The sequence below is a fragment of the Cetorhinus maximus genome, chromosome 21, assembly GCF_964194155.1.
Source record: "Cetorhinus maximus chromosome 21, sCetMax3.hap1.1, whole genome shotgun sequence".
NCBI lineage: Eukaryota > Metazoa > Chordata > Chondrichthyes > Lamniformes > Cetorhinidae > Cetorhinus > Cetorhinus maximus.
In genome coordinates this window covers 76172922-76200383 of record NC_135899.1, presented here as the reverse complement: position 1 = coordinate 76200383, position 27462 = coordinate 76172922, and the positions used below count along the sequence as shown (strand labels likewise).

General features: G+C 43.9%; 1 protein-coding gene across 3 annotated transcripts; it reads left to right on the top strand.

Moving 5' to 3' along the window:
* LOC144696012 (platelet-activating factor acetylhydrolase 2, cytoplasmic-like) lies at positions 1-27462 on the top strand. 3 transcript variants are annotated; one of them, XM_078567180.1, is made up of 12 exons: positions 2-33; positions 1117-1227; positions 2172-2293; positions 9785-9935; positions 11949-12042; positions 12566-12634; positions 13200-13401; positions 16169-16282; positions 17675-17766; positions 18782-18958; positions 22592-22740; positions 25506-27462. In XM_078567180.1, exons 3-12 carry the CDS (start codon positions 2204-2206, stop codon positions 25577-25579), a joined length of 1212 nt encoding a protein of 403 aa, XP_078423306.1. In that variant the 5' UTR covers positions 2-33; positions 1117-1227; positions 2172-2203; the 3' UTR covers positions 25580-27462. The 3 variants fall into 3 exon arrangements, with proteins under 3 accessions (XP_078423309.1, XP_078423306.1, XP_078423308.1); XM_078567182.1 differs by having other exon boundaries at positions 5-80; XM_078567183.1 differs by lacking the exon at positions 1117-1227 and having other exon boundaries at positions 1-80.

The window sequence follows — 27462 nt, the reverse complement described above, 5'->3', positions numbered from 1 at the left end:
CGAGGAAGAGCCGGGGCCATTGGGGATAGACAGGTCTGCAGAGCGCTTTGTCCGGGTGCAGTGAGACAGGCAAGCTGCTGGTAAGTTTGGGTTAGGAGATGGGCAGCAGCATTACCACCAACTAGGCAGGAGAGGAGAGGGTTTCCTAGCTACAGCTTCCAAAAAGTTGATTTTGGGGGAAAAACTGGCTGAAGTTTTGGAGGAAAGTTGGAGGAAACTTTAAGTTTCTGCTTTCAAGGAGAACTTTTACAAACTGAATCTGATTTAAGTGCGTTGCACATATTTGACAACAATGTCCTGTGTTTCGAAAGGGATAGTGACATCAGCAAGAATATGTGTGATCAAAAATCTGGTTGTTTACAAACAAACAATAGCTGAAGAGACGGCTGGGGAGGAGGGGAGAAGGTTGAAAGGGAAGATAGGAGAGAGGGAAGGAGTAAGGGGGCATTGCATTGTCCAGGCTCGGAAGAGTGGGGTAAAAGCTTTGCTGCAAGCAGAGTATACGATTTAAACGCATCATATGTATGTTGCTAATTGTGGCAAGATTTGTGAAATGGGTCTGTGTATCCAAACGCAAAAATAACATGTTTTACCGATTGTGTTCCGTGTTGATGCTGCTGTTTACAGCTGGTGCAGTCCGAACAGAGATATACAGAGAAGTTGCAACATGGGGACAGACCAGCCTAACTTTTATAATAAAAGCAAAATACTGCGGATGCTGGAAATCTGAAACAAAAACAGGAAAGTGCTGGAAAAACTCAGCAGGTCTAGCAGCATCTGTGGGGAGGAAAACAGAGTTAACGTTAGGGGCAGGTGCTGTTAGACCTGCTGAGTTTTCCCAGCATTTTTCTGTTTTTGTTCCAGCCTAACCTTTGTCGCTCTATCCTTCACTCCCATAAATAGCTCTAAGTATTAGGCATTTTTTTCTTTTACCGCCGTTAATTGTTTTGAAGGTGTCTCCTTGTGTCGCGAGAATATTACATGTTGCGCTATTGTGCTTATGGTTTCTCTTGAAAAAAGAGAATGAAAATGTGTAAAGCTGATTCATGCCTACATCTGTATCCCTTGTTGTTAGTCTTGGCTTTAAAAAATCATAAATATGTTTGTGTTGTCTAGAATTGTCAGGAGGAGTCCCTGTGTGTCACTGTTTCATTGGGTATTGTGGTTAGTGCATTGAACGCAGCGAACTGAGTGAATCATACTTGCTGAAAATCTTCCCTCTGCCTGGTACGTCAGTAACCCAGCTGTTGGGATTTTATTTAATGTTTTTATTGCAATATAGAGAATCAAAGAAACTGTTGAATTTAGTGATGCCCAGTGCTAGGCTTTGCCCTGGAAATTTCTGGGTACCTGATGGACGGTGGGTCTGAAAGCATTGCTTTCCATTTTATTCTAAACACTTGCTTGCCCCAACGCCAGCTTTATCCAGTGATCCTTTGAACCCAAGCCCCAGGTTTCATCCCTGGTTGGTGGTGTTATCTGATCTTCGATTCTAAGAGTTGCTGCATTTTGTTTCAGAATCACTGGGTTAGGGAGGGTAAAGTCGGTCACAGTTCTCACTCCTACTCAACTATTCAGTAATCCTTACTGGGAGGGGTGTGTGAGCATGGATGTTGTGAGGGAGATTGGGCTCAAGTTTTGGTTCCTTCCACAGCCAAATATTCCATTGGTCTTTGCTGTGTAGACTCACAGGTTAAAGATGATACTGCTGGGTAAGCAGTGCAGAAAGAGAGTCTACCAAAGGAAGAGATTAATGTCTCTGGGAAGAGTAGCATAAATTTAAGTTCAGTTGTATTCAAAGATTTGGAGGAATTACAGAGGAAAGTTTAGAGGAGTGGTGACCTGATCATAAATTAATGGAAAAGGGCATGTCTTGGAGGGAAGTGATGGAGAGAGTTAGGAGGCTAAAAAGAAGGCACATGTTTCTACTGCTGCATTTTAGTGCAGGGGGAATCTGTTGGAAGCTGCACTCTCAATCCTTCAGGTGATGGGGTTCACGAGGGCTTTGAAAACCTTTTGTAGCTGTACACGGACAAAATTACATCTTGCAGCAATCGCACTGAATAGGATAAAGCTTAGCTTCTGAGCCAGAAATGGTTCCGTTTTTTTTTGTTGTAATTACTTGACAACAAGGCAAGACAGTCAACATATGTTTGCTCTTTGTATTCTAGGGAGTGGATCTAGCTCAACAATCCACAGGATCATGGGAGGGGTGCAATCACTGGAACTGCCTCCTGCAAAAGGGCCCTATAAAGTGGGCTGCACAGACATCATGGCTGATCACACAAGGCAGGTAAAGTGGATCTATGTATTTCAGTAAGCAATTATATTTAATAAACCTTTGGGGGAATTGTGTTTTTGTTATCTAGTAATTTTTAAAAATTCTTTTATGGGATGTGGACGATTTACACCAATGACTTAGATGAGGGGAGTGAAGACATGGTAGCTAAATTTGCAGATGAGACAAAGATAGGTAGGAAAGTATGTTGTAAAGAGGATGAGAGGAGATTGCAGATGGATATAGGTTGAGTGAGGGGCAAAGATCTGGCAAATGGAATTTAATGTGGGAAAATGTGAAGTTGTTCACTTTGGCAGGAAGAACAAAAAAGCAGTGTTACTTAAATGGAGAACGGCTGCAAAATTCTGAGGTGCAGAGGGATCTATGTTTCTAGTATGAGTCACAAAAAGTTAGTATTCAGGTGTAGCAAGTAATTAAGAAGGCTAATGGAATGCTATCCTTCACTACGAGAGGGATTGAACATAAAAGTAAGGATGTTACGCTTCAGTTATACAGGGCATTGGTGAGACTGCACCTCGAATACTGTGTACAGTTTTGGTCTCCTTATTTAAGGAAGGATGTAAATGCATTCGAGGCGGTTCAAAAGAGGTTTACTAGATTGATACCTGGAATGAGTGGGTAGTCTTATGAGGAAAGGTTGGACAGACTGGGCTTGTTTCCACCGGAGTTTAGAAGAGTGAGGGGTGATTTGATTGAAGTATACAAGATCCTGAACAGCCTTGACAAAGTGGACGTTGATAGGATGTTTCCTATTGTGGGTAAGTCCAGAACTAGGGGGCACTGTTTTAAAATTAGAGGTCGCCCTTTTAGGACAGAGGTGAGGAGAAATTTTTTCTGAGGGCTGTGCAACTTTGGAACCCATTGCCTCTGTAGGTGGTGGAGGCGGGGTCATTGAATATTTTTAAGGCAGAGGTAGATAGATTCTTGTTAGGCAAGGGAATCAAAGGTTATCCGGGTTAGATGGGAATGTGGAAATCAAAACACAAGAAGATCGACCATGATCTTATTGAATGGCAGAGCAGGCCCGAGGGGCTGAATGGTCTACTACTATTCCTGTTTCTTATGTTCCTCTGTTGCTGGGAAGGCCAGCCTTTGTTGTCCATTTCTAATTGTCCTTGAGAAGCTGATGGTGAGAAACCTTCTTGTATCTTCCTTGTACCTACATATCTACAGTACTGTGAGGAAGGGGTTCCAGGACTTTGATCCAGCAACAACGAAGGAATGGCAGTGTAGTTCCAAATCAGGATGGTGCTTGGCTTGGAGAGGAATTTGTAGGTGTTCCCATGTGTCTGCTGCCTTTGTCCTTCTAGGTGGTAGAGGTCGCAGGTTTGGAAGATGTTGCCATTTGGTGAGTTGTTGCAGTGCATCTTATACATGGTACACACAGCTGCCACTGTGCATTGGTGGTGGAGGGATTGGATGTTTAAGATGATGGATGGGGAGCCGATCAGGCAGGCTAAATTAATTATCAAGCAAGAGGCTGGTGCTTTCGCTGCACTTGAGGCTTTCCGTAATGGTACACTGGCTGTAACATCTATGCACACGTGTAGAAATTCATTTTTAAAATTAATTCTTGGGATGTGTTTGTCGTTGCTAAGGCTGCTACCTGTGTGATGAATGTGCCGTTAGGGGTTCCAGGATGTTGATTCAGCGATGATGAAGGAATGGCCAATATAATTCCAAGCTGGGATGGTATGCGGCTTGGAGGGGAACTTGGTGGTGGTGTTCCCATGCACATGATGCCCTTTTTTTTCTAGGCAGTACAGGTTGCAGGTTTAGGAAGTCCTGTTGAAGAAATGTTAGGGAGTTGCTGCAGTGCATCTTGTAGATGGTGGAGGGAGTGGATGTTTAAGTTGTTGGATGAGATGACAATCAAGTGGGCAGCTTTGTCTTGGATGGTGTACAACTTCTTGAGTGTTGTCGCAGCTGTACCCATCCAGGAAAGTGGAGACTGTCCATCACCCTACTGATTTCATGCCTGGTAGGTAGTGGAGTGACTTTGGAGAGTCACATGTCATAGAGTACTCACCCTCTGACCTGCTCCATGGTATTTAAGTGGCTGGTCCAGTTGGGTTTCTGGTCAGTGGTGACCCCATGGTTGTTGGATTTGTAGCACTATGTGAAATCACTTGTAGTTTCTGTACTGCGGAACCGTGTACCCAGTGGGAGGCCCACGTTGTGGCCTGTGTATTAGTACTTTGCTATGCTGTGCAGGGATGTTGTGAGAGGTATGGTGTGAGATCGGTTCCTGATGGGGCTGTAGGAATTCCGAGGATTTTGTTCCTCTTTGAGTGAAAACCACAATTGATTAACAGGCACTGTATCCATGAGATATCTGGTTTTAGATTCTCACCCCTCTCTCCCTGCTCAGTGAGGCCGATTTCAGCACCACCATTACTATCTGGCTAACTCAGCAGCACATGGATGATGTGTAGGGCTCAGAACGCCCTAGCTAGTGTACTCGCTTGTTTGTGTCTTATCTGAGGAGAAAAAAGGGATGCAGTTTTGTCTTGTTGGCACAATCACTAACCCAATTCTGCTTCCTGCTTTATACACGCTAAAACTAAAAACCACATAACCTTCAACAGCGAAATAGTTTTTCAAGACTGTTGATGTAATGGGAGGGTAAGGGTGGGGTGTTTTGATTTATTCGTTCGTGGAGTATGGGTGTCGCTGGCTAGGCCAGCATTTATTGCCCATCCCTAATTGCCCTTGAGAAGGTTGTGGTGAGCTAGTGATAGACTACATGTGTGAAGTAGTCAAATCTGGGCCTCGATGGAGTAAGCTAGATGCTCTTTTTACTCTTGGCACTCAAAGAATATAGGAACAGGTGCTTACATTCAGCCCCATCAAAATTATTCAGTTCCTTGAGCCTGTTCTGCCATTCAATGAAATCATGACTGATCTGTTGTCTGACTATCCTAACTATTTTTTAGACCGTGATGTAAAGGCGCAGAATGCTGTCTGACGCTTATGAATTTTATTGGTATACAATTTGACTAATATGATAATAGAAAGGAAGGTAGGTAGACTACACCCGATTATTTAAACCACCTTATGTAAACTAAAGGAAATGTGCAAATTCTTAACACTTGAGCCAACTCCTGTTTAATTTTATGTCTTGATCGTTTAAATTTCACTTCCATTTCAATGTTTGAAGTCTGGGTCCCTGGTTGTGAAATGTGTGTGGCAAAGTCTCTCTCTGGTTTTGCGATTATAGTCAGTATAGTCTGCTCCATGACTGACAGGATGGAGTGTGGTATAGGCTCGCTGTTCCCTCTTGGCCACACTCCTACTGCTAAAGGTGGAAAGAAAGGCCTTGTATTTATATAACTCCTTTTGCAACCTCAGAATGCCCCAAAGCTCTTTTTGAAGTGAGGTCACTATTCAACTGTAGGGAAATGTGCAACCAATTTGCAAAAAACAAGGTCCCATCCAAAATATGGCAACCACATCAGTGCAGCGCTCCCTCAGTACTGCACTGAAAGTGTCAGCTGGATTACGTGCTCATGTGTCTGGGCTGGAACTTGAACCCATGACCTTCTGGCTCAGCTGTGGCATCACTCTTGTTCCACAGACCAGTCAAATTACTGGAATAATTGTGGAGTGATGTGGCTGCAATTGGTCATTCATATTGGTAAAAAGACATGGTTTGAACAAACCAATCAGATTCCCAGAAGAGTAATCTGACCCAAAGGTTTTAATCACAGGTTTTCGTTATTGTGGAGATTTTTTTTCTTTCCTATTTGTTGAAACATCAGTTGAAGAGCCAAGCTCCAAATCGCAAGACGCAAACCCAATAGAAATGAGGAAAGATGAAATAATTCATAAATTGCTGGTTGGTTGATTCTAAACTTAGGTTTGAAAACCCTGCAATACTGGTTTGCATAAAGGGTCCCAATGAAGAAATCCGTAGTAAACAATTTAAAAGTTGATGTTCTTCCACCCCCCGAAAATGAAATATTATTACAGATGTGGCAAGTCCCAAACTGTCAAAATGATTCCCTGTTTACACTGAGCTTGCAAGTGTTAGAAATGTGTTTGATATGAGCCAGCTGGATCCAGGAAGAGTGACTGTGGGGTATATTTTTCTGGAACAACTAAACTAAATTGTACACCAGTCACCCCTTGAAGCGAGGCTGAGCTGAGACATCACAATTGTAACCTTGTTGCTCTGAGGTTTGTGAGCTTGTTATCTTGGCCATTTTGGTTGGCTAGAAGAAAATTGTGCTGGGTGATGTCTGTGTTTTATGTAAATGAAATTGCTGAGTTTCCTAACTAAATGTATTGTCCATTGTGGTAACAACACACAAACTGAACAAGCCCCAGCTTCCAAGAACATGCTGATTGACTGACCTCAGCTGGGTGTCGGTTTGCAGCCTTATGGGGAGAAATGTGAAACAGTAGGTTTTAGGGGAAATATATAAGGAAAGGAAACATACACTACATGGGAAAAGTTCAAAAGTAGAGAAGCAGAGAGAGATCTAAGGTCCAATATACACAAAATGCTCAAAACTGGGAGGAAATGTCAATAAAGCTGTTTTTTTTTAAAAAAGCTGAAGGTATATAGGTTTATTAAGGTTCTGTCGTGTAGCATCAAAGATAACAAAGTAGTTTCTGATAAGCTGACTCTGTAATTGAAAAGAGAAATGGGAGTAAGTCGATAGTTCTTTCAGAGTGATGGAGCAGGTTCAGTGGACTGAATGGTCTTTTTCTGAGATTCCAGAGGGGCATAAAGTTGATCTCGGTTCCCTGAGTTAGGGATGGGAAAACCAGGCAGGGATTCCGACCGCTATTGAGTGACTCCTGCTGGAAAGGACGGTGGGAGGAGAGAGAGGAGTGGGTAGAATCCTTAAGAGTTCAGTAATCTGCTAATGGCTGCTTCCTAGATTCTCGCACAAAGCGTGGCCGAGGTATGGGGGAGCAGCTGAAGCTGATGGACAAGTCAGCACCTTGGGGCTGGAGGAGAAGCTTGATGAGGGAAATGAAACATGTTGTTTATTGAAAATTTCTCACGAGGCCAGAGTGGTTCTCTGTGCTGTGTCAGGAGATTGTGGGTAGAGCTGACTCACCAAAACTTGATGTCTTGCTAGACCATAACCTCAACTTCTTTTCCCTGCTGTACCACGTGATCCTTGTCTTGGGACTCGAACTGTGCTCCTTCCAGCATCTAACGCATGCTGTGTCTGCCCTGAGAGTGTTAGGGGCAGTGTAGAGGGATTCACTCTATCTAACCTGTGCTCTACCTGCCTGGGATTGTTTGGGACAGCGTAAAGCTTGTTTGGGACAGAGTAAAGAGAGCTTTGCTCTGTATCTAACATGTGTTGCACCTTCCCCGAGAGCGTTTGTTCAGGTAGTTTAGAAGGAACTTTACTCGTAATAAAAACAAAGCGCTGGAACTACTCAGTAGGTCTGGCATCATCTATGGAGAGAGAAAAACAAAATTAACGTTTCAAGTCGAATGTGACTGTTCAGAATTGAAGAAAGATTAAAAACGTGATGGATTCTATGTCATTGAAAAGGGGGAGGGATGGAAGAGCAAAAAAGGTCTGGGATAGGGTTCAGGGCAGGAGAGATTAAATGACAACGATGTAATCAAACAAAAGGGAATGGTAATGGTTGTAGTAAAGAAACAAAGCATTTGTCCAGAGTAGGTGTGAATGCCAGAATAATGAACAGCTCTGTCCGTAAGTTAAAATCATGAAAACAAGATTCAGATCGGCACATGGCATAAAAACCGAACCAAATTAGGGACAGAGTTCATGGTCTGAAATTGAACTCATTGTTGACTCCAAAAGGCTGTAAAGTGCCTAATCAGAAGATGAAGCACTGTTTTTTGAGCTTGCATTGAGCTTCACTGGAACACTGCCGCAGGCAAAGGATGGAGATGTGAGTGCAAGAATAAGGCGGTGAATTAAAATGGCCAGCAACCAGCAGCTTGGGGTTATGCTTGCGGACCGAGTGGAGGTGTTCCACAAAGCAGTCACCCAATCTGCATTTGGTCTCCTCAATCTAGAGGAGACCACACTGTGAGCAGGGAATATAGTATAGTAAATTGCAAGAAGTACAGGTAAATCACTGCATCACCTGGAAGGAGTGATTGGGGCCTTGGGGAGGGAGGAGGTAAAAAGGCAGGTGTTACATCTCCTGTGATTGTGTGGGAAGGGGACGAGGTGGTGGGGGTGATTGAGGAGTGGGCCAGTGTGTCATGAAGGGAACCGTCCCTGTTAAATGCTGACAGGCGTGGGGAGGGGGGTTGTTTGGTGGTGGCATCATGCTGGTGATGGTGGAAATGGTGGGGGATGGTCTGTTGAATCTGGGGGCCGGTGGAGTGGAAGGTCAGGACAAGGGGGAACCCTATCACAGTCCTGGGATGGAGGGGGAAGGGGAGAGAGCAGAAGTGCGGGAAATGGGTCAGACATGGTTGCTGCCGCTCTCATCCACTGTGGTGGATAATTAGGACATATCAGAAGTGCTGTTGTGGAAGGTTGCATCATCAGATCAGATAAGACAGTGTAGAGGGAGCTTTGCTCTGATGTAACATGTGTTGTATCTACACTGAGAATGTTTAATGGAACAGTTTAGAGATAATTTTGCTCTGTATCTACCCTGTATTATAACTTAATGTGCTTTTTATTCTTATACTTGGCACCTAAAATAAACATTGGCATTGATAAATTTTGTTCTTGTTAATTGTGCAAAGAAACGTGAAGAATTGCAAAAGACAAATCTTGCAAAAACGACTTCCCTGCCCCTTCACCATCAGCCTTGATGCCCATTTCATGTCCTTAATGTAACTTATTAAGAAACCATATCCTAATCCACTGGAGGTTTCAACAGAACATTTATGAAAAACACGAAGAAAGTTGCTGACTTTGATTTTCTGAAGGGAGGTTGCGCTGGTTCTTAAAGTTTTGGGCCTTGGTTCTTTTGTCACAGTTGGAAGAAATCAGGTGCACTGAAGACCCTGTCCTTTGAAATGGTAGAAATACACCATACAGAATACTAACTGGAAAAGCACATGAATTGGATGAGATCAAAATCAGCTGTCTAACAAACACACAATCTGAGAGCTGGAGATTCCTGTGGGGTCATTTCATGGACTGATTTGAAGCGCTGTTAACTCGAGGCCCTGTCTGCCCCCTCAATTAGAGGTATGAGATACTTTGCGGCAATTTTGAAGAAGAGCAAGGGAGTACTCCCTAGTGTTCTGGCCAGTATTTATCCCTCAGCCAACATCGTGCGAAACAAATCATCTGATCATTATCACATTGTCGTTTGTGGGAGCTTGCTGAGCACACATTGGCTACCACATTTCCTACAAAAGCAAGTGTACTTTAAAAGTACTTCATTTGGTTGTAAAGTGCTTTGGGACACTCTGAGGTTGTGAAAGGTGCTGCAGAAATGCAAGGCTTTTCTTTCTGTCGCTTGCTGTCCTTACAATCAATTCATTCCTAAAGCGGAACATCATTTAATTTGTTTCAGGGAAGTTTCTTCCGTTTATATTATCCCTGTGAGGCCAGTGGGCAGCTGAAGCACCCACTCTGGATTCCCCGATACGAGTACTGTGGAGGCCTTGCAGATTACCTGGAGAGGAACAAGAGGTGGTGCGCCCCTATACTCAATTTGGCATTTGGTGAGAATGGTTCAACAACATAACTGGGATGGCGAGCTACACAACCAAAAGATTAGAGCAGAAGTTCCCAAGCTGGGGAATGTGCCCAGCAGGGAGATGGGGCACATCCAGGGGTGGGGGTTTACCAAAGAAGGGGAGATGCGCAGGACCACCCAAAGAACGAGAGTCACTCGTGCAGCGACCAGAGAAGCTTGTTTATAAGGCGCTCTTGGTATGTTCTCGAAGTGGCTGTTGGACCAAGTGGAGTTTCGTACTTCAGGTGCATCTGTTGTCATCAGTTACTATGCACCCCTAATGGATCCAATGACCATGTCTAGAAGTTGGTGTGGATTCAATTGTGCCTTTGCTGTGCTGACCCTGCACCATTTAAGGTGTTAACTGTGGCTTACTGCTTAATGCTGTCACCTCTGGGTCAGAAAGTGGGGTTCAAGTCCCACTCTAGAGACTGAGAACAAAATCCAGGCTGATACATGCGGTGCCAGTACCAAGGTAGCGCTGTACTGTCAGTGGTGCTGTCTTTCGGGTAATACATTAAACCGAGGCTCCTTCTGCTCTCGCAAGTCGATGTAAAAGATGCCATGGCGCAGTTCAAAGCAGAGTAGGAATGTTCTCTTTGATATTCTAATCAATGTTTAACCCTCAACCGACGTCATTGAAACAGATTATTTGGTCTTTATCTATGTGGGAGTTTGCTGTGAGCAAATTGGCTGTCACGTTTCCTACATTACAGCACTGACTGTAGTACAAAAGTACGTCATTGGCTGTAAAACATTTTGGAATGTCTAGGGGTTTTTTAAGGATGCTGCAAAGTGGAATAATGGGACTTGGATCTGTATTATAAAACATAGATAAAAGCTTTACTAGTTAAGTGTGGTCCATGATCTCCTGGAATGATTTCAATCGCTTGAGTGAGTCAGAAAATGATTTTCCCAATTTTTATCTTTTTTTCCCCCCTTGGCCCTGTGTTTTTGTACAGTGCCTTTAATATAATAAAACATCCCAAGGCATTTCACAGAAGCGTTATCAGACCAAATTTCACATCGAGCCACATAACGAGATGTCACACTCAGTGATCAAAAGTCAGGGAGACCAGTTTTAAGAAGCTTCTTAAAGGAGAAGAAATAGAGGCAGAAAGGTTTAATAGGGGAATTCCAGAGATTGGGGTCAAGCATCTGTAGGCATGGCTACCAGTGGTGGAGTGTTGAAAATTGGATGCGCAAGGACTGGAGATACCTTGAAGGGGTTGTCAGGCTGATCAAGGCTATAGAGATAGGAAGGGGCCATGGGGGAATTTGAACACAGGGGTGAAAATTTTAAAATCTAGGTATGGTCAGTCCAGGAGCCAATGCAGGTTGTTGAGTGCAGGGGCCATGTTAAATGGGACCTGGTGTGAATTAGAACATGGCCAGCAGAGTTTTGGAAGAACTCGAGTTTACAACGTACATTACACTTTGCAATGTGGGAGAGCATTGGAATAGTCAAGGTAAGAGGTAATACAGCATGGGTTTCAGCAGTGGATGAGCAAAGCTGGTCAGCTAGCCTCACAGGATTGATAGTTCCATTCAAATTAAAAAGCTGCAGCAGAGAAACTGAGGTAAGGCAGCTTTCTCTCACTGGACAACAAGAGGTGGAGAGAAAGAGAGAGACAACGCATGACATGGGACATTTGAACAGACGGGTAGGCCATGGCTGGAGGTCTAGAGAGCAACACAACTTAACCAGTGCTGAAGGATAAAGGGAGATAGTCCATATAGAAGAAATGCTCATGGATAGTGACTGACAATGACTTTGATGCATCATTGTAATGGTATAAATTATCGCCATTTAGATCCAAATAAGATGCATCTTAAATCTTTGTGATTTTAAGATGAAATTATAGTGCGGACCAAAGTATTCATCCCACCGGCCATGAGATATTTTGGAAGACTAGAAGAGAAACAAACATAAATAATGGAATTTTACATTTTGTTAACCAGCGTAAACTTTTCATGCACCACTTTTATAATCCTTCAGGTTACCATGAAGTCCCGGTTGGATGGGGCGCTCCTTTCAAAGCTGCAGAGAAGTATCCACTGATCATATTTTCTCACGGTCTTGGGGCTTTCAGGTAGAGTGCCAATCCCAGTGACAACTGGTTTTCATATCTGAACTTTAACCTCTGTCAGTTTGCCCCCCAACACTCCAACCCCCACACTCCCCTCCTCGTTTAGTTCCACCAAAGGCTTTCTTCAGCCTATGTTCTAGAACTGATGAGGGATTCAATTGTTGATCTATCATCTCATTATCCATCTTTGTTTCTTTTTCTTCCCTTACTTTTTTTCTCTTGTTTATACTTTTTCTTGCCCACTTTCACTGTTTTCGCTCTAATGACATATCCATGTCATACAGCCTCTTTTCTTTCCATATGGTAGTGTGTTCCTGGTCTGTAGGCCTCAGTCACTCCCTTCCTGAATTAAGGGCACTGCATCTTCTTACTCTACACATACGATGGAAATTTCCTCTGTACTGCCTCCTTCCTTTTGAGAGCCCTCATTGGCGAGGAGAAGACAGCCAGTACTGACGTGTTAGGATCTGGGAGGAGGATCACAGTGCTGAAGCATCTCACTGTTACATTCTTTTTCTTATGACAGGACCGTATACTCCACTGTCTGCAATGAGATGGCATCTCGGGGGTTTGTCATCGCTGCTGTCGAGCACAGGTCAGTGTCTGTGAGGAGGCTCCAGCACTTTTGCAGTACTCAAATATGTTCGAGGAGCCTACCACCATTCTAGAGAGGCTGCCAAAGGATTGTTACCGTGTAGGGCCGTGCACTATGTGATGTGTCCTGAACTGCATACCCCTTAACACAATGTAGATAAATAGAGCTTTACTTTTGTATTTAATCTGTTCTGTACCTTCCCTGGGAGCGTTTGAGACAGAACAATGTGTTGTTTGCCTGTCGAGTGGAAATTTTGAACATTCACAAGGCTAGTGTGGGTTTGTGGGTTGTGTAAGTAGATTCAGGCTATTCTTTTGCAATACCTGTGGTTGGAGTTCACTGTCTTGCTAAACTAGATCCACAACTTCTATTTCATGTATCCTAATCTGTGATTCAGGCCTTCTGCATGTCTTAAATTCTGCTCTTTCCACTGTAGAGGGAGCTTTACTCTGTGTCTAACCTGCGCTGTACCTGTCCCGGGAGTGTTTGGACAATGTAAAGGCAACTTTACTATTTATAAGAGTTTATTGCGATTATCTCTCTTTCTCGTTGTGTTTTGAATCAGAGATGAATCGGCTTGCGCCACCTTTTTTTTCAAGTCTTCTGTTGAGGATTTTGAGCAGCCAATTCGAACAACAACTCCAATGGAACAATCCCCCGAGGAACCTGGATCACGCCAAGCCAGCCCACCTGCGCTGGAGGAAGAATGGCTCACATATAGGAAACTGCATACAGCCGAGGAAGATTTCTCCCTCCGGAATAAACAGGTTGTTTTTAAAATCCAGGAACTAAAACGGAGATCCAGCAGAGTTGCTCCCTTGATTACCCCTGTTTCGGTTTTGGCATCGGGGAGGGGCACTGAATGTTTCAGGAAATTTGTTCCTCAGCTCCCTGGTTACGTTTCCATACAAGAACGCTACTCTTGGTCCAGTTACCAATCATATTTGGGGGATAATTTTAAACATTGGAAATAACTGGCACAGCCGGAATGTCTGCAGCCCCTCAATTGACATCTGACAGTAAATTTGGAACTCAAAGGGCCCATTTAGACTTTAGCCCATTTGGCTCTTTGAGCCTGCTCCATGATTCATAAGATCATGGCTGGTCTGGTTGTGGTCTCAGCTCAACTTTCCTGCCTGCCTCCATAACGCTCGACTCCCTTGCCCAACAAAAATATGTCTAACTCTGTCTTATGCTGCTTATAAAATGCTGCTTCTATTTACCTTATTGGCAGAGGTTAAAAAGAAGACATACATGCATTTATACAACACCTTTCACAACCTCAGGCCGTCCGAAAGTGCGTTGCTGCCAATTAAATATTTTGCTGAAGGGTAGTCACTTTCGTAATGTAGGAAATATAGCCCTCGATTTGGACACAGCAGAAACACACAAACAGCAATGCAATAATGATTAGGTAATCTGTGTTGATGGTGATGGTTGAGAGAGAAATTTTGATGCATGACTCCAGGCAGAATTCACCTGCACTTCTTTGAAATAGTGATCTAGGTTCTTTTTCACCCACTTGGGAGAGCAAACAGGGCCTCTGTTTAATGTTTCATCCAAAGGCAGTGCTTCCAACAGTGTAGCACTACCTTAGTGAAGCTTCAAGTTTGTTTTTGTGCTGCAATCTCTTGAGTGAGACTTGAATCCACAAACTTCTGACTCAGAAGTGAGAGCACAACCCTCTGAGCCACAGGTAACACAGTTTGCTAATGTCCCATTCACCCATTACTCACTGACCTACAATATCTCCTGGTTAATCGACACCTTGATTTTAAAATTTGTATTCATCTTCAAAACCCTCCTTGGCCTTGCCCCTCCCTATCTCTCTAATCTCCTCCAATTCCAGAACCCTTAGCTGCTCTCTAGGAACTCTGGCCTCTTGAGCTTCCCAGCATTTGAGATGTCCACGGTCCTTTGTATGAAGAAAAGCTTCTTGATTTTAAAATTGTGCTCCTTGATTTGATTCACCCACCTGAGGAAACAGTTTCTCTGTAACTAACCCTTGGATTATTTTAAACGTTTTAAATACCTCAATTGGATCGCACCTCAGTCTGCTGGACTCAAACAAATATAAAGCAAACTGTCTTCGTAATTTAACCTTTTAAGTCCTGGTATCATTCTGGTGAATCCTATCTAACTGTGATACAAAATTTAATGACTCCGAAGTACCATACATCTAGGTAAGGTGAATGCTTGACTACCTATACCCCTGAGGTGATACATATGTGATCCAAAATTTAACGGTTCTGGCTGTTTGAGGTCAAGCAGATTGGAGAAGAATCTGCAGGAAATGCAGCGTCCCTGACATCTGGTGGCAGATTTCAATACTACAGCATAAAGAAATGTGGAGCAGATATGGAAAGTGGTCATTTGGTCCATCTAGTCTGCAAGAATTGTATTCTTCAATGGAGCCACGCAGTCTAATCCCACAGTCATCATTCGCCAGGCACTTTAATATTTTTCAAAGAGAATATCAATTGCAGTTCAGAGAAAGTTCATTTGGACATCATTTTTGGGATGAAGGAGTTGCCTTATGAAGAAAGGTTGAACAGGTTAGGCCTATGCCCATTGGAGTTTAGAAGAATAAGAGGTGATCTTATTGAAACACATAAGATCCTGAGGAGACTTGATAGGTGGATACCGGGAGGATATTTCCTCTCGTGGGGGAGATTAAAATTAGGGGTCGTGGTTTAAAAATAAGAGCACTCCATTTTAAGGCCGAGATGAGGGGATGTTTTTCCTCCCAAAGGGCTGCTGGTGCATGGAATTCTTTTCCCCAGAAAGTAGTGGAAGCTGAGTCATTGAAATTATTCAAGGCAGAATTGGACATATTTTTATTAGGCAAGGGAGTTGAGGGTTATGGGGAGCAGGCAGGAAAGTGGAGCTGAGACCACAACTAGATCAGCCATGATCTTATGAATGGCGGAGCAGGCTTGAAGAACCAAATAGCTTACTCCTGCTGCTATGTTCCTATCTTCCATATCTTTTCTGAGGTGTGGTGCCCAAACTGAATCTTCTTCTGGTGAGGTTTCACCAAGAATATGTGCTACTAAAACACAATGTATCCCTCTTTGTATTCTAGCGCCTTGAGCTACAATCCAAAATTCCACTAGTTTTTTGATTACTTTTGCACCAGTATGCTAGCTTTTAATAATCTGTAGACATCAACCCTTAAATCTCCAGGTTTCTGCACAGTTCCTAGACGGAGATGAGGAATTTTTTTTCTGAGGGTTGTGAGACTTTGGAATTCTCCTCAAAGGGTGGTTGAGGCAGTCTTTGAATATCTTTAAGGCAGAGGTAGATAGATTCTTGATAAGCAAGAGGGTGAAAGGTTATCGGGGATGGGCAGGAAGTTGAGGTTAAAATTAGATCAGCCATGACCTTATTGAGTAGTGGAGCAGGCTCAATGGGCCTAGTGGCTCCTAATTCGTATGTTCCCACTTTTAAGGAAATATTAAGGTGCTGCATCGAAATGAGTTGTGGAAAGTTATATAAAGATATATTTGTTTTGCTGTCCCTTCTCCCTTCCAGGTTCATCAGCGAGTGGAGGAGTGCAGCCGGGCTTTGAACCTTCTTACAGATATCAACGATGGGAAGCTCATCAAAAATGCTCTTCCTGGCGACTTGGACCTCTCCGTTATGAAGGTGGGTATGTTGGGAGCCAAACATCTCTCTCTCAGCTAAATTCTGACCCTGGTGCTGCCGCTATTCCCCCAAACAATAGGAACATGCATTTCCTCACGTACAGGGAGGTGTTGCATTAGGAGGACAAAGCAGGAGTGTCACCGGTGGGCTTGGGGAGCATGAAAAGAAAGAAAGACTTCCATGGCACCTTTCATGACCTCAAGATGTTTCAAAGCATTTTATAATCAATAAACTACTTGAAACACAGTGGGCTGGAGCTTCCGTGGACTGGCAATCAGAGTCAGAGTGCTGGGTTGGGGGGTTCTGGGCAGTTGGGTGGATGGGGGCTGTTGGACAGGTGGAGGGGCGTGGGAGTTCCAGGCAGTTCGGTGGGTGGGTGGAGTGGGGGAGTGGTTTCCAGACACTCGGCAGGGTAGTGCGGTGCGGGTTTTCCAGGCAGTCAGCAGGGGTGGGGCATGGTTCTGGGCAGTCGGCCGGTTTTGCGGGGCGGGGGTAGGGGGGTGGTTCCGGGCAGTCAGCAGCGTGTGCAAGTCGGGTCAGGTTTGGTCTAGCGTTGGTATTTGTAGGAGGGAGTCCCCTGTGGGTTTGGAGATCGGAGGGAGTTCTGGGGGGAGTCCTGATGGCTATGGTGGGGGAGCCCCTGGGGTTTCAGAGATTGGGGGAGGGGGAGTCCCATGGGGCGGATATTTGGGGCTGGGGGTTAATCAGGGTTGGGGGTCTCCCATGGAGGGGATAGTCAGTGAGGGGAGGCCCCTGGGAGCATTGGGGGAGTCATATTTGGGGGTGGGGTTCCCCACGCATCTCTGGGATACGCCCAGCTGCACCACCCTGGAGCTCAGAAGTTATGGCCCAAGTGTTGTGATCTGGAATGCACTGCTGACAGGATGGTGTTTCAAATGGTAATTGGATAAATACTACTTAAATACTTGAAGGAAAAATTATTGCAAAGTTGTGAGGAAAGAATAGGGTATTGGAATTAATTGAATAAACCTACAAAAGAGCCAGCATGATGGGCTGAATGGTTTCCTGTGCTGCATCATTGCTTCTATAATTCTATAATAACAGCATGCATTTTACAGCACTGTTATTTTTTTCAGCAAGATGAGCACCATTGACTTTAGAAGGAGGCAATAGATTACAGATGGATTTGGATTGATTGGGGAAGTGGGTCCAAGGTTGGCCAATGACTCTCAGTGCAAACAACTGTGTAGAATGGGTGCCCACAATTAGAACTCTGGCAACCCATGGAGTCTGGAATCAACCCTGGCTGAGACTAGCTACATTAGTGAGCGTGGGGATAGAATCAGTGGTTTTGGGGTTGCATTGCTCAGCTGTGGGTAGAAACTGATCAGAATGGAACGAAATCTGAGGTAGTGGTCTTCATTTCCACAGGGCTGCATTGACCTGGAGAGGGTTGCGGTGATGGGTCACTCATTTGGAGGCGCCACAGCGATTCTGGCAGTCGCTAAGGACTCACGGTTCAAGTGTGTATAATACTTTGGTTTTAGTCACCATGTCAGTGGAAATGTAATTGAGGAACGTTTTCAGCAGGAATAGTTCATCCTAATAAGGCAGTGTGATGAGTCATGTTGGCTTAATGCCGTGGAATGATTCAGACGCGAACCTATGATTTTACACCCATAGAGGCTGTGACTTCCATGGTGCTATTAGTCTCATAAAATGTAGAATCTAAGAGTGAAGAGGTAAAGATGAGCTTAAATAAAACCTCAGTTAGAGGCCTGTATATGATATTAGATACAGAACCCAATAGTAGGTCACTTCCTGACTCCCCAGAGCCACTCCTCCACCTACAAGGCACAAGTTGGGGATGCAATGGGCTATTCTTCACTTGCCTATATGGGTGTGCTGCAACCACATCCTAAGCTCGACACCATCTAGGAATAAGCAGTTGCTTGATCAGCACCCCATCCACCACCTTAAACATCCACTTCCTTCAGCACCAGAACACCATGGCTGCAGTGTGTACCATCAACAGGATGCACTGCAGTCACTGGCCAAAGGCTCCTTTGGTAGTACCTCCCAAACCTGCAACCTCTTCCACCTACAAGGGCAGCAGACGCATGAGAACACCACCACCTCCAGATTCCCTTCCCAAGCCGAACAGCCATCCTGACTTGGGTGTATATCACCCATTCCTGCGTCATCACTGGAAAAATCCCATGATGGAAGTTGAGATTTGGGAAGTCATTGAAGAGAACATTGGAGAAATTGGCCCTCATGTGACAGAGGTGGGGATGCATCAAATCCGATTTATAAACCAGCTTGAGTGGATACACGAGAGACAAATGTGCTGCTCCTTTCGCACCCCTCCAGAGGAGATGTTCATTCACATCCAACCAATGGCAGCATTGAGCAATCTGCCCAGAGATAGTGTTTTGGGCTTCATTAATAGTCCTCCCTTATATGTGAGAATGTGTGTTGCCCGCCTTTTGTGCGTCGGTGTCGTTTGCTGACTATATGTATATTCTTGCCGTGCAGGTGTGCGATAGCTCTGGATGGCTGGATGTTCCCACTGCCAGATGATGTTTATTCCACTGTGCAAAATAACAATCCTCTGTTATTTGTCAACTCTGCTAAATTCCAGACCGATGACAGCATCAGTAAGATGAAGAGGCTGCACTCTACTGGCAATAAGATCAAAATTATCACCATAGCGTAAGTATAGGGAGGAGAGGTCTAATTGGAATGTGTGCTATAGACTTGAGTATCAAGGCTTTAAAGGGGATCCAGCGCAGGTTCTCTGGGATGCTGCTTACTGTGATGAAACACAAATACTTAAGAATAATAATTGGCTCTTTTTTTCCAGTGGAACAACGCAGATTACAGGGTGATATAATAGAAGTGTTTAAAGTTATGAAAGAATGGGACTGGGTAAATTGAAGCAAACTGTTTCCAGTAGTTCAAGGGTTAATAATCGGGGGCCAATGACACTAGGTTAAATGTGAGCGATTCAGAGCAGGGGGCAGGTGAAATCTCTTCATACAGAGGATTGTGAGGCTTGTGTGTACGGATGGGCGGGGGGGTGGGGGGGGAGGTTGTGGGAACTGGGAGAGCTGGTACCTGTGAGTGGCCCCTGGCTGTGTGTCTGTCTGCCTGAGGTTAGCAGGATAAGAGTGGTTATGGATGTCCACTCAGGCGGTGTGGAGGGGAGAATGTGGATGTCCATCCACACCAGCACAGGCTGGGAAATTGGGCACCCTGGAGTGGATTATAATCCTAGTCCCTTTTTGGGACTATTCTGGATCAGGTGTACCCCTCAGATGATCATTCTTAATTAAGGTTGAGAAAGACAGGCCTCATGGATACTTAAATGGGTCTGAAAAACTGATCTAACTTTCCCCGAAGGAAAGAACCCACCAGAGAATAAAACCATCCTCCAGATAGCCTTTTTAAATTTAATCATTTTTGCTAGATTATAAGAGGCATACCTCCTCAATAATGTACTTCTCCGCTGAAGAGTGTATGGAGATGGGTTCTCAAGTTTGGATACAGAAGACTATATGAGACAATATATTTTCTAAATTATGTAAGAGTTTATTAAAGAACTGAAAATGCAATTCACTTTTGATGGTAATTCAATCACAACATTGACAGTTCTAGGAAAGATAAGCATAATCTTGTTTCTAATAGAGAATCCAGGTCTTATTCATGTTGCAGAGAGATATTTAAGATATCCATCAATATTTAAAGTTACATTTACCTTAAATCCCTAAGTGGAAAGCTGTTGAGTATAGCAATATATCTCTATCCCAATTAAGGGGAGAACTATCATCACTACACTACAGCAGCTACCTTTACCTTGAGACACTGGAGTGAATCCAACATATCTAAAAATCCTACTGCGTGGTTCAATATTTATACCATAAAAGAACTAAACTAGCAGAAAGCATGTTTGGCATGCATGCTGGACAACATCCTTTGTTTTTCATCAACATCTTTCAATTAAACAGGACACAGAGAGGTGCAGACAGTGGTCACTTGCAACACCCAGTTTCCAGGATTCAGTTAACAAGTTATTTAGGGTCATCCTTAAGGTTATCCATTGTTAGATTGTAGTATCTTACAATTTACCATTGCCTTCCTGAGGTGATGTAAAGGCCAATTCCTGTTTTTTTATCCGGAAATGCCATGTGTTAGAGGATATGCCACAGGAAGTTGTTGACCTTGAGATACAATTATGCCGAGGCATGTTTATAAACTTCTTGAACCTTTGTCCAGAAGATGAACTCGGCTTTTAATTTTTAATCCCTTCTTCATAGGAGAATCATTCTCTCTTTAATCTTATAACACCTTATTTATAGCTGGATTCTTTTATAACTTCGTATTTACAGCTGCATCCCTTCACAACCCAAGGGGATGAGGCTCCACACGTCCCTATAAAAGGCAACGTTTATCCCTCAACCAACACTAAAATGAGATTAAATGGTCATTATTGTTTTACTGTTTGTGGGAGTTTGCTGTGTGCAAATTGGTTGCTGTGTTTCTGATGTTTCTACAGTGGCCATACTTCAACGGCTGTAAAGTGCTTTGGGGGATATCCTGAAGCCATGAAAGGCATTATGGAAATGCACGTTCCTTTTCTTTACACACCTTCCTGAACACCTTCACCCTAAAAATAGCACTAATGTGTACCAGGAGTCAGACACTCGCTAAGAAGACGGTGTATCATTATATTTTTCTTGTAAAACCTAAGTATAGGTAGCGCTATTTTGGAGGAGCAGAATTGGGCAAGAGTTTACGATGCATTTGAAATGTTAAAAGGATACAACAGGGTTGCTATGAAGAAACTATTTCCTCTAGAGGGGCAAACAGAAACAAGGGAACATCACCTTAAAGTTTGAGGTATGCCATTTAGGAGCAAAATCTGGATGTACTTTTTCACACAATGGATAGTAGAAATCTAGAACTCCCCCCCCCCCCCCCCCAACCCACCCACCCAAAAGCATGTGGATGCTGGGGGATGATTGGAGCTCTCAAGATCAAATTTTAGTCTTTTAGGGTATCAAGGGAAATGGAGCTAAAGCTGGTAAATGGAGTTGAGGTGCCAATCAGCCATGATCTATTTGAATGGCATATGGGCCTAAGGGGCTAAATAGCCTACTCTTGCTCCTAATGTTAGGCCTGTATTCCTTGGAGTTTAGAAGAATGAGAGGTGATCTTATTGAAATATATAATCATCTGAGAGGGTTAGACGGGGTAATTGCTGAGAGGATGTTTCCGCGCGGGGGAATCTTGAACTAGGGGGGCATAATTTCAAAATAAAGGATCCCCCCTTAAGATGGAAATGATGAGGATTTTTTTCCTCTCGCAGGATCATTAGTCATTGGAATTCCCTATCCCAGAGAGCTGTGGAAACTGGGTCATTGAATATATTCAGGGTTGAGTTGGACAGTTTTTCGATCTATAAAGGAGTCAAGGTTATGCAGGGGTGGGCAGGCAGGAAACTGGAATTAGGCCATGATCATATTGAGTGGCAGTGCAGTTTTGAGGGGCCAAATGGCCTACTCCTCCTATTTCTTATGTTCTCATAAATGATACAGGCAAATTGTTCACCATAGGGAAGGGTTCCAGGTACCAGGCAAGTGAGTTGGAAGTTTGAAGCAATGTTGCCTCTAAGCTGTGTAGGTATGCGGCTGTGCAGCAGTATGAACTTAGAATGCAGGGAACATTCAGGCCCTTGTGTGCAAGTGTGGCCATGCAGCAGTTTTAAAGGTACAGTGCGTTACAACACATAGATTGCTCACAGCAGAGGGAAATTGGAAGGAACATTAAAAGCATTTCATTAGTACTTTATTAGCTGTAAAGTGCTTTGCAACATCTTCTGGTTGTAAAAGGAGCTAAATAAATGCAAGTCCTTTTTTAAGGATGGTGAGAGCTTCCACCTAAATTATGATTGAGTTGTGCCACAAGGAAAGAATGACAGACTTCCATTAACATAGCACCATATTGCACCTCTGAGAAATGACTCAAAGTGCTGCTTATCCAGCGACTGGTGTGTGGGTAAAAGCAGCAGCTGTTTCTGTGCACAACAAAATTCCTTACACAGCAATGAGATGAATGGCCAGCTGATCCAGTACCGGGCAAGGCCACTGACACGTGCTGGTATGTATCGGTGTTGAGACGAGTGCTTGCGGAGAGAGAAAGAGAGTGAGGATTTTTGGGATGTGGTGAGAATGTCAGATTTGACATTAGTCAAAAAGTCGGGACTGTGAGCCCCTCGGCCTCTTCCTCCTATTCCCAAAAGATTCTTCTGTCCTTAGTGTTTGCTCTGTTGATGCTTTGTTTCAGAGGTTCAGTACATCAGAGCCAGACGGATTTCACACTACTAACAGGTCAGTTGCTCAGCTTGGCGTTCGAAACAAAAGGAACCATAGATCCTGAAGAGGGCCTCGCCATCACCAACAAGGCCTCTCTGGCCTTCCTGCAGAGACATTTGGGTAAGACAGCCTTGAAATACCATCACTTAGAATCTTAGAGCACAGAAAGAGTCTATCCAGCCCCTTATGTCTGTGGTGGCTCTTTGAAAGAGCTGTCCAGTTAATCCACTCCCACTGATCTTTCCCCATAGCCCTGCAGTTTTTCTTCCTTTTAGGTATTTATCCTGTTTTCTTTTGAAAGCCACTGTTGAATCTGCTTCCACCGCCCTTTCAGGCAGTGAATTCCAGATCATCATAATTCGCACCATAAAAATATTCTCTTTTCCCCTCTGGTTCTTTTGACAATTATCTTAAATCTCTGCCCTCTGGTTTCTGACCCTCCTGCCATTAAAAACTCAAAGCCTCTTCTTCGACTGCACCTTCTAAGTCCCCAACCTCTGTCACCTAGAAGGACAAAGGCATCAGGTGCAATGGGAACACCATCCGCTCCCAGGTGTTTTTTATTCATTCACGGGATGTGGGCTTCGCTGGCTGGGCCAGCATTTATTTATTTATTTTGAAAAATATACTTTATTCATAAAATATCTGGAAGAACATTATAAAATATTTCAAAATGGCCATCACAAAAAGTGCAATCATATTCAAGGTTTCAACATAGATTATGAAGTGCTTCAGTCCATCAATGAACATTACAGACAATTCGATATGGTCATTACAAACAGTCAGACAGTGAGATGGTATTTAAGTTATTTACATAGATCATGTTGCACTCTGAGGTGCTTCAATACAATTGTGATACGTGTAGTGTTCACTGCGTAAACTCAATGTGCGTCACACAGCCCAAGGGGTCTATACAATTCCCAGCCCCTTGGTGCACTATGGCTGAAAGGTCTTAGACAGTGACCTTTCCCCTTTGCGGTGGCTGCCCCAAGCTTTAGTGCATCCCTCAGCACGCAGTCCTGGACCTTGGAATGTGCCAGTCTGCAACACTCAGTCGGGGACAACTCTTTGCACTGGAAGGTCAACAAGTTTCAGGCAGACCAAAGAGCGACTTTCACCAAGTTGACGATCCTCCTGCTGCAGTTGATGTTTGTCTTGGTGTGTGTCCCTCTGGCTGGGCCAGCATTTATTGCCCATCCCTAGTTGCCCTTGAGAAGGTGGTGGTGAGCTGCCTTCTTGAACGGCTGTAGTCCATGTGGTGTAGATACACCCATAGTGCTGTTAGGAAGGAAATTCCAGGATCCTGGGCAGTTCCATCCTAACTTGGACATATATTAGCCATTCCTTCATCATTATTGGGTCAAAATCCTGAAACACCTTGGGCAGAATTTTGCCGCTGGCATGTGGGGACAAGCCCAACACTCCGACGTGTAAAATGACGTGCAATGACATCAGGCGTGCGTCATTTCGATATTTCCTTCGGTGTGCTGGAGGTAGCTGCACAACAGCCAAACTGTCAACGGCCTATTAAGGCTATTAAAAAAGTAATTTACCTTATTGATAATGCTGCCCGTCCAACCTTCAGGCTGGCGAGCAGGTGAAGAGCCCAAGTAGCCTTTGCGTTTTTCAGGAACCTCATCCTGCCCGTGAACCTCATTCACGGGCAGGATGAGGTTTCCTGAAGGTTTTATAAAATAAATAAATAAATTTTGTTAAATTCACAAACATGTCCCAGCTCATGTGACACTGTCACATGAGGGGACATGTTTAAATCATTTTTTACTTCTGATAAAACTTTTTTATAAATACCTAATCTCCCTGAGGCAGCTCCGTGCCTCAGGGAGATTGCTACGCGCAGGCCCCGACTCTCCCTCTTCCCCCCCCGCCCGCACAGGTAGCGCTGAGCGCTACTGGCCACGCGTTACGCTGGGCTGGCCTTAATTGGGCTGCCCACATAAAATGGTGGCGCGCAGCCGATCACGGGCGGCGATCGGCTCTTCGCCCGCTCCCAAACAGCCTGCCCGCCATAGGAAAAATTCACCCCCTTATCTAACAGCACCATGGCTCACCGAGACCTTCTCAAGAGCAACTGGGATGGGCAATAAAGGCTGGCATTGTCAATAACGCACATATCCCAAGAATTGATTAACCCTCAGCACACCACACAATTGAACAATGCCATTTCAGTCTAATGACTCTGGTAACTGCAATGTCAATATTGCCCCTGGGCCATAGGTGTGCAGTCAGCTGACCTCAGCCTTGTTGGTGTGTTACTTTTGGGTACAGCACCTTTTGGGCTTGGGGAGGGACATCCCAACACCAGTGTGAACCAAAGAGTTGGAGGTGGGGCTGGCCCTGTGGCAGTCTATTTCACAGCGAAGTCTATTTAGTCAGAAAACTGTCTAATTAAAAATAATCTCTATAAATATAGCAAGCAGGACTCATGACAAAACTATGGCAGTATCTTGTGGTAATAGCAAGGTTATTTCCCCAGCAAAATGCAGTGAGTGTAGGATAGTTACATGGTACAAATTATGTGTGTTAAATCAGTCCTAGTCACCTGAGGCATTGCAGTTTCCAGGTGTGATTGACAGGGGAAATAACCCAACCATCGCCATTCTGCCCAGCATCGTGGTGTCACTTAACGCAGCAAAAATAGATTTGGCCTGAATTATCTGCTTTGCTTTCCTGTCCAGTTATTTCTAGTGGGCAGTAACCCAAAGCAGGTAATTCAAGCCAAATTTTTGGAAGTGGATGTCAGGCTGAGCAAGCAGGGTGAGTTGGAACAAAGCCATGTGCTGATCCCCCATTTGGTCTAGGGAATCTGTTCAAAAAATCTTAGGAAAAAATTATATTTATTCCACCTTTTCTATCCACATTTTTAGACCTAAAAAAGGACTTCGACCAGTGGGATGATTTTTTGGAAGGGCAAAGACATCATGTGACTCTCGTAAAGTGAATCTTATCTTCAGGCTCAAATTGTCCTGATGCTCGACATGGAATCCAACTGGTTTGTAATGTGAAGGCTGATGAAATTGTGTTGCAGTGACTGGATTTCCAAGGGTCAAATACTCGTATCTTGTGTCAGGATCCTAAATGGCACATCATGCAGCACTAATGTGACATGGCATTTGGCCTGCAGCTAAACCAATGCATCCATTCCCCCCTAAAACATTCAAACAACAATTCAGTGTACAACAATCCATAACCAGCACAAATACTTATAAAAGGAAAAATTGCTTTTATTTCCTGAATGATGGGGAACGAGTGTTTGGGATGAGTACAGTACAACCTACATAGAATTTCACTACTCACTCCTACTTCCTCTCCCACCAAAGAACGGATGAATAGCTGCACCTCCCAGCATTTTACTGAGTGGTACAGCTCAAACCGGCTCGGATTTATTCGCTGATCTGTGCTGAGTTAGCAAATCTCAAATAAGGAGGACCTTAGAGAATTAGTTCCCTGAGTTAGGTGACAAAGGAATCATTCTCTGCCGTGATGCCCTCTATGGTAGAATAGTCTACCTGCACATACTGCCTGAGCTCACTCACAAAGTAAAGCCACTCGGGTTGGGTGGTAATAGAATATATCAAATCACTCTCTTTATCCTGCCACCCCTCTCCATTGCTCTGACGTGGGCTTCAGCTGGCATTAACAAGATCAGCCTGACACACTGTCATGGATATGAGCTGGCTCAGACCAGGCTGATTTAGGTACTGGATGGAAGTTGGCATTCGTAGAACTGAGCCCCAGCAACAGTCAGTGCTTTTGGGCTGGTGATGAATATAATTTTCATGTGCTTTCATTGGCCTGTGGTTACAGTAGTAAACTGTAATTATGAAGAGGATATCTGATGAGTCCTGGGAAATGGAAACATTTGAAGATTGCAAAACTTCTCGTTGGACATTGGCAGCTACTGCTGCTTTAGGGGATGTAGGGAAATATGACCCTAGTCAGCTTTATATTGGAAGTTATTTTTGTAGATTTCTCAGGTATAGTTGGGATTTCACTGCTCTATCCAGCAGTAACTGGCACAAGGTTGTGCAGCATACTGTTCATATATTAGAATTGCAAAGTGTCCCTAAGATTTAATTAATTGCAATGTTAATGCTAGAATTTCTGATGTTGGTCTTTGGTGTTTTTATGGTTTGATACTTCTAAGGAAAACCAGTCCCCAGGCACTCCATCTCAGCTTTAATCTGTTTGGGTGGATGTCTGGGATGGAGAAGATGAGGGGACTTGAGTCTCATTACACTGAGGGGTCAGTGGGTCATTGCCTTCAGTGACTGTCCATCTCAACAGCTTTTTCAGAGAGCATTTAAAGTCAATCACATGGCGTGAGACATGAAAGAAAGAACTTACATTTAAATATCACAACCTCAGGACAAACCAAAATATTTTATAGCCAATGAAATACTTTGTGTAGTTATTGTTGATAATGTAGCTAATTTTCACACAGCAAAATTCCACACATGACAATGACCAGTTAATCTGTTTTAGTGATGTTGAAGACCTCCCATGCTGTTCTTTCAATAATGCCATGCGATCTTTTGCATCCAGATTTGGTAAGGGCAACAGGTTTCCTTCCCTAAAGGGTGTTTATGAATTAGTTGAGGTTTTATGACAATCTGACAGCTTCATGCTCACTTTTACTGATACCAGCTTCTTAATGCCAGATTTTTATATTTTTAACTGAAATCAAATTCAATTGGTTGGTGACCAATAGCTTGGTCAAAGAGGTATGTTTTAAGGAGTGTCTGAAAGGAAGAAAGCAAGATAGAGAGGCACAGAGATTTAGGCAGGGCATTCCAAAGCTCAGGCAGCTGAAGAGATGTCCAT

What these genes read in the sequence shown, in the direction of transcription:
- LOC144696012 (XM_078567183.1), top strand. Translation starts at nt 2,204, where the DNA reads ATGGGAGGGGTGCAATCACTGGAACTGCCTCCTGCAAAAGGGCCCTAT. An exon ending in TGGCTGATCACACAAGGCAG is followed by an intron (nt 2,294 to 9,784) that starts GTAAAGTGGATC and finishes AATTTGTTTCAG; the next exon opens with GGAAGTTTCTTCCGTTTATA. An exon ending in ATCAAAATTATCACCATAGC is followed by an intron (nt 18,959 to 22,591) that starts GTAAGTATAGGG and finishes GCTTTGTTTCAG; the next exon opens with AGGTTCAGTACATCAGAGCC.